General features: G+C 39.1%; 1 protein-coding gene across 1 annotated transcript; it reads right to left on the bottom strand.

Annotated features, from left to right (window-relative positions):
- Window positions 1-475: 475 nt before the first annotated feature.
- On the bottom strand, window positions 476-2,036 carry gpr25 (G protein-coupled receptor 25). The gene has a single exon (XM_029432356.1). The coding sequence runs from the start codon at window positions 1,790-1,792 to the stop codon at window positions 782-784; it is 1,011 nt and encodes a 336-aa protein (XP_029288216.1). The 5' UTR covers window positions 1,793-2,036; the 3' UTR covers window positions 476-781.
- Between the last annotated feature and the right edge of the window lie 5,873 nt (window positions 2,037-7,909).

The raw sequence follows: 7,909 nt of genomic DNA, 5'->3' as shown, positions 1-7,909 counted from the left end.
TTACTGCAAGTCTCTGGATGCTAATTATGGAAAAGCTTGTTATAAACTTTTGCGGTGTTTACCTCTTTTATAATAAAACACAATTAAATTATGATATTAATTAACATGTTTTTGGCATATTCTTTTCATTTGATTCAGTATCTCGTCATCAAAATGTATCTATTTTATTAATTTATTTTAGTGGAATAACCAGTTAAACAATTAAGAAATACAATGATGTCCTCAGATAAAAACTTTACGTTGCAATAAATACATTTCAGCTTTTATTTTTTAAATGCAAACTTATTACAACAATATATACATTCGTAAAACATCATTCATGCACCAACATTTACATTTTACAATAACATCATTAAATGCTTGCCTTCAAAATATAAAAAATAACAAAAAAAAGCAACTTCAGATATGTTAAAGATTTAAAGATTATATTTACAACTCTAAGTTGATACAATTGTATTTTACTAATGCTGCAAGGGTTTTCATACAAACAGAAGATATCAGTGGATACTCACACATATACGTATCAACACTACTCTATGGCACACTATAAACAATACAAACAGCATGTTCCACATTTGAAGAAAATTAGAAAAAAGAATATATATGACTAAGGAAAATCACATTATTGTACTTACTAGAAAAAAAGCAATTTTCTTGCCATGTATCTGGTTTTACTTCAAATATCCTTCAAGAGAAATATGCTCTCTCATCGTTATCACGATGAGCAGGACACAGACGAATAACTTCTCCTTTAAATGTTACAGAAAAGAGTTATGTCCTCCTACTCTAACATCTGCAGCTGAGTTCTCGCACCAGTTGCTCCAAAGCTCTCTGAAGTGCCAACATTGGTGAATGAGGCTGAAGAGTTGTGGCTCTGCAGAAACTTTGGCTTCCCTATGAAGGTTTTGTACAGGGTCTCGGCCCGTCGTCTGAAGTGATGATCCAGGAAAAAGTAAATAGCTGGATTCACACAGCTGTTGAGGAAGGCCAGGCAGCACGAGATGAGGATCCCATTCCTTTGCCACGACTGAGCATCACAACTCAGGTCAGCGTTGGAGAGCTGCGAGCTGATGATGATGACTTTGAAGATGTTGAAGGGGAGCCAGGACACCACGAAGGCCAGTATGATTGAGAGGACCATCTTCAGGGAGTGTCTGCGGCGGGCTTCAGCCCGAGGATTAGAAGTACAGTGGTGGTTGAGATGCACCACGATGGTGCCATAGCAGAGCACGATGACTAACACTGGGAAGACAAATGTGAGCAACGCCATGGCGAGGCTCAGGCCAAGAAAAAAAGGTGAGTTGTTATCTTCCACGCAGGAGAGTCCATCCTCGGCAGTCTCCACTCTGCGGTACACCAGGGATGGGATGCCGAGCACCAGGGAGCTCAACCACACAGCCGCACACGTAGCACGGATGCACCTGCTGCTCCTGAGGTACCTGGAGTCCATCAGCTTCACCACAGCCAGGTAGCGATCGACACTCATGCAGGTGAGAAAGAAGATGTTGGAGACGCGGTTCACAGCTATAATGTAGCTGCTCAGTTTACACAGCAGGTCACCAGCTGATCCAAAGTCCCAGTGGTCGTTCTGTCTGGCAGAGATGGCCCACAGGGGCAGCGTGAGGACGAACACGAGGTCGGCCAGGGCCAGGTTGACGACAAATGTGTCCACCAGACGCCCACCTTTCCTACCTTTGCTGCCCACCACCGTTATCACAAATAGGTTGCCCAGAAAGCCTGTGAAAAATATGAGGTAGTACAGTATGGGCAGGAAGATGGTGGAGCCACGCATTTGTGAGCTGGGACAATCCGTTGTATATTCAAATGAAATAAGCCATCGGCTGTAAAGTTCTCCATGTAGTTGTAATAATCATAATGTGAATAATCAGTGTAGGGCTCCATCCTGAGAGATCACAGGGAGGCTCTGCAGTGCAGCTGCTGTTTTGTGGCAGAGTGGTTAGTCTAACCATCCAACATACGGCTGCTTGATACGTGAAAACCACAGAGAAAAATAGATAATTTTTCTTCCTATCAGATGTCCTTTCACAAGAGTGATTGGCTAACATACTTTACATATTGAGTGTGTGTGTGTGTGTGTGTGTTTGTGTGTGTGTGTGTGTGTGTGTGTGTGTGTGTGTGTGTGTGTGTGTGTGTGTGTGTGTGTCTTTCTTATACATTTAGAAGAGCAGAGGTGGAAGAAGGACTCAGATGTTTTACTTAAGTAAAAAGAGTAATACCACAGTAACACAAGTAAAAGTGCTGCATTCAAAATTATTTTACTTTTAAATATTCTGCAGAACGGTACATTTCAGCATAATATCAATAATAATAATAAAACAAAAATAATAATAATAATAATAATAATAATAATAATAATAATAATAATAATAATAATAATAATGATATTAACAACTAGGATTTTATGTATCATATTATTGAATTAAGATTATTATTATTTTCACTTTAATGTTGCAGCTGGTAAAAGAGGAGCAATTTCTTTTTGTATATACTGCAACATTTCACCAATTAAGTTTTATCTTAACCTATAATAATGAATAATTAATGATTTGCTGATTACATTTTGTATTATTAATCTGAATCTGAATATTCAAAGTTACTAAAGCTGTCAGATAAATGTAGTGCGATACGAAGTACAATATTTGCCACTGAATTATAGTCGATTTGAAGTATGAAGTAGCAGGAAATGGAAATACTTAAGTAAAGTACAAGTACCTCAACATTGTACTTAAGTACAGGACTTGAGTACATGTACTTAGTTACATTCCACCACCAGAGAAGACCTATATTGGTGTGACCACAGAAAGTGTTTTTCTTTTATCACAGTGTATTAGATGTGTGTGACCAGTAGAGGGCAGGTAAGATTTACTTGTGTTTTTATACTCGTCGACTTCCTGCCTGCCTGAGGTTCTGCAGATAATGTCCCGGATCTTCTGCACAAGAAAATGTTTGCTTTGCTGAGAATTTCCCTTTCATTTGTTAAAAGACGCTTCCAGCTCAAGCCTTGTATAAGCAGGCAGAATGAATGTGAAATTAATATTTCCTCTTTATTCTCTATCCAAACCACAGTCTTTGAATAGCTTTGTACCCAAATATTCAACACATACTGTAACGTGCAGTCTGACAATTCACTGACAGTTCACCTTAATGTTTTACCACATGCAGTAGTGTTTGTTTAATTGTGAAGCTATACAGAAAGTGTCACTTTGGACTTCTTTAAAGTTACATTTAACCCTATAATATATTATTTTTTATATCTGTAATGGTCCCTGTACAAAACATAGACTGCGTGTAAGAAGGTACTAAATAAACATACATTTTTATCATTTGATGTTTTGTACCAGAGTTAGTTTAAAGTCAGCTGAAGCAGCAGACGATGTTAGTGATAACGTGATCCTACAGATAAAGCTGTTGCTTTTAATCCGCTGCCGGGGACGTACTTTAAAAACCCATAACTACCATGGAAACCAAGATGAAGCTAACTGAAACTGCTTGACGATGCATTGTGCATCAGCAGCTCATCTTTACCAATTACTCCACTGGTGTCAATCTGGATGGTCTGATTCAACCTGCAGCTCATAGCCTCTAAGATTCACCCTGGGGAAAGATAACAGAGATGGACAGACAAGGCTTTGGCAGCCATTGTTACATAGAAGGAAACTGTCATTTAACTACCTCCTCAAGACAGATTAGACCTCAGGAGAAAAAAACTCCATGGTCCAGACTGCAGCTTTTGTGCTGTGGCGTGAGGTTGGAGGACAGGCCACATCTTACAACAGGCCAGAGATCGCTTCATTGTTCTGCGGGAGAGTTTCAGTTAAGAAAGCAAGGCGAAGGAATGACCTTATAGGATCCCTGCTCCATTCTAGCATTGTGCAGTCATTCAAACACTCCTTTTACTTTGTAGTGTCAAGGTGACGTGTGGATATACTCATCACTGCAGAAAATCCTGTCAGTCCCGCATTGTTCGGTTTGACGACGTTCTCCCTCATGCTCAGCTGTACCTTTTTCCTTTAAAAGGTTTTAATTATTTCTTCTACATTCTTGCTGCTCTGTCAGTGGAACGCTACATTCCTCTCCTCGAATAAGTGCTGTCTCACTCCAATTGAGCAGAGTAAATGTGAAAGCCAGTGAATGGAGCAGCCTCAATAGGAGAAAATAAACAATTGCATTGGTCCATGGGTGCAGTGGGGGAGAGCGGATGAGAGGAAGGGAGAAAGGCCTCCCTAACGTGCTAAGATTCCCATGGATACTTAGTCCTTTTTCTGTTGAGAGGAGGCTCTCGTAAAGTACTTCAACAGTGGATGATTTCTCTTTTCCTTTTACCCTGTTTTTATTTGAGGAGAGAAAGAGTGGTATGCGTCAGGGTGATTGTTAGACATAGGGGGGTCACATGCACACGCGTGCGCACTCGTATACACACACACACACACACACACACACACACACACACACACACACACACACACACACACACACACACACCACACACACATGTACAATTTGCTCCTCACTTGTCGAGTGCTATGTTTCAGAAAAGGAGTCCATTGTTTGGGTGTGAAAGGTTCTTGTTTTAGATGTTTAACTAAATCAAAAGTTCCTTCAACACAAAGGATTACACCCTCAGTTCTCCATTATGTGTCATTTTAAGTGACGAGGGGCTTTTAACTCTTCTCTTTTGTTAAAAAAAAGTTCATATTTTTAACCCACTTTATCCTCCACATGTCGGATTTCTCCTTCACATACATACAAACCACATGATGCAATAAACTTGAGTAGACTTAATGCCCATAACACATGATAACAGACACATACAGGAACACAGAGAGTTAAAGAATAAAGATGAATTGGTCAGAGTTTGTCAGTTTAAAAATGTAAATCTTCTGTCCCTTTCATAAGCTCAAATGATAGCTGTTTTGGAGACACACTGTTAGCCAGCTAAAACAAGAGGATTGATCATTGGAGAACATTACATTTTCTGATTTCTTTTGTTATTATTGTTGGACAAAAAACAAAAGCTTTAAGTTGCTAGGTGGTTGATTGCATTTTCAAGAGGGTTAGGGTATCCAGGCATTGCTGCATGTTTATTAAGATATTGGTAGGTTGTGATTACTATGAGACTTAGTTGTTTCCGGGACTTTAGTAAAGGCTGTTAATTGGTTGCTAAGATGTTTGTTGTGTTTACTAGGGTTTCACTTGGTGGTTAAAGCTGTCTGAAATCACTCTTTTGTTCACTCATTCACTTCTCCCTATGTAACAGTTGACATGACAGTGAGCACGTCATTGAGATTTCGGACTCTTACTTATCATCAGCTGTAGAGTCATGCAACTGTATGGGTGCATTGCATTGTGGGATTGTCAGCAGACAGTTCTTTATTTTATTATTGAATTTGTTGGGGCACTATGGATAGCGTTACATAATCTGAGTTTGGACACTCAAATGAAATGGCAGTAAATGTAGTGCACTATAGAGGAAACCACAGAAGGCAATTGTGAAATCCTTGATGTTGAAAAGCTGACGCTCAACTGCATCGCTAACTTCAAACGTTGAATAATATTTGAAAGATGTGAAATATTTGCTGAAATATGAACAAGTAGAGAAAACTGGTATCTGGAGAAGTGCCAGTTGCAAGGCACCGCATCCCCACACTGCTGCCCAGGCGCCGTATATATAATAGCTGCTCACTGCTCCTCATACTAGGATGGGTTAAATGCAGAGTCTACATTTCACTGTGTGTGCTGTGCTGTGTACATGTGTGACGATAAAAAGAGGGTTCAAAATGTGTCAAACTGTTGAGATAGTTGATCAATGGTCTCTGCGGCAGTTGCTTAGTCACTTGGAAGCTCACGCTGCCAACTGTGTCTTTTTACTTCCATAGCTACATTGTTTGAAAGGGCTCACATTTTAAAATGTTAAAATTACATATGAAGAGTAAAAATTGTTGAACAAAACTTTTTAGGAAGAACTCGATAGCTTCGCAACTGTGCAAGACGCAGTCACAAACTTTACAGATGTGCATTTTGGCATCGCGGCTGGTGTGATCCCATCGCAAGATGATCTGTAGTTGTAATTGCTGAGCGATTTCTGCATTTCTGCTCTATGCACCTCACGTTTTTTCAGGAGCGCCCTGAATGCCTCGAGTTGAAAAAACTTCTACTGAGAGCGGGAAAATGCCCAACGTCTTCTGTAGGGACTGTAGCTGAATACCTGGAGCTATATGACTTTACCAAAATGAGTGCAGAACTTGAGATTTTGGGTAAGTTGATTTCATTAATTGAAACTGAAGGCCTACTTTTACCTATTAGATAGTGTACAGGTGATGGTTTGTGCTAAGCTAATGTTAGCGCTTGCTAGTTGGTTGTTATCGGTTGCTCAAGTCTTACGATATGGTGGTTGCTGGGGTGTAGCTAGGTGTTTGCTATGTTGACTGGTGAGGACGGGACGGGACGGGGACGGGACAGGGTGGGGGGGGGTGGCGGGGGTTCTCGGTGACTCTGGGTGGTTGCTAGGGAATGTTCTGATGTTGCTAGGGTGTACTATGTGTTTGCAGAGGTCACTCACAGAGGTAGTGCAGGTTGTGCTGGTGGTAAAAGTTTTAGTCACTCTGTTCGAGCAACATCAGCCATAACCAAATACAGTGATATAAAGTGACAGCTGTCGGGTTACAGAGTCAAGTAGTGTTTCACTCTTACAAATATTTTCCAATGACTCTGTACTTATATTACTGTTACTGTATTTTATTCTATTTAATTGTTACTCGCCACTTTACTCTCTTGCTCTTTGCTGTAACAACGTACATTTCACCGTCGTGGGACAAATAAAGGATTTCTGATTCTGTTAAAGAGTATGACCTGCGGACATCTTTTCATTTTGAGTGAATTAACGGTGAAAAAGTGAACCTGCACCAGTAACTGCTTAACAAGGCATATGCAAGATTATTTCAATGTATTTGTTAATTTATTAGATGTATTAGATAGATACACATTATCACAAGCTAAACATTCCCACATATCACCACTGCTTGCTTAGTGTAGGTTTTATTTTTGTAAAGCTGGATATCACATTTAAGAAAAGATATCAAAGTTATATTTTGCATGATTGAAAAAAAAGAAGCCAAAACAAGTGCACACATTTGCAAGACTTTGAACATAACAAGATCGTCATAATGAAACTGAGAGCATGTTTGAAAATGCTTTAAGTGTCTTTGATCAGCTTGTTATTAGGAAATGAGTCTCGGAAATGTGCCTGTGGTGAAAGATTATGTTGCTGACACAAGTTTATTGCGTCGGCCTAAATGTTACACTCATGTCCCTTTTTTGTAGTTTCAACAATTTTACTGTAATTGTCTTTTTTCTACTGCTTTATGTACTTTCTTTTTTTGAAGTAGTGTTATTGTAAATTGTGAAAACTAACAGGTATTACACACAATTTAAGGGTTGGTTTTACTGGGTTTTTGATGCCCTAATAACAAAATGTCATAAAAATGGGCTTACAGTTAACTTTGATGGGTGTTTTGCTCTGAGCACAAACGCCTCATGGGAAGTTAAGCTCCCATTAGCTGTAAATGCATGTAATAGGTAAAGTTGTGTTATGAAAAAAGTTAAAAGCAGACAGTCCATAAAGGATTGTTGTAGATACTGTATAGGCAGCAGAAAATAAATACCATAATGTGAAGGAAATATGATTGTATTGCACCTTTTCTAACAAACTTTAGCATTCATCATTTGTATAAATGAATCAGTAAATAATTCTAATGACTAAACAACACATAGTTCAAGTTATTCTTACTTTTTATTAGACTTTTTACAGTCAGGAAAACTATCCTTCATTAAAATCCAACTACTGTCTCATGAAACTGTCTAAGGAAATGATGACTTTCTGTCTGAGGAA

This window comes from Cottoperca gobio, chromosome 5, assembly GCF_900634415.1.
Source record: "Cottoperca gobio chromosome 5, fCotGob3.1, whole genome shotgun sequence".
Lineage (NCBI taxonomy): Eukaryota > Metazoa > Chordata > Actinopteri > Perciformes > Bovichtidae > Cottoperca > Cottoperca gobio.
This window is presented reverse-complemented; position numbering and strand designations above follow the sequence as displayed.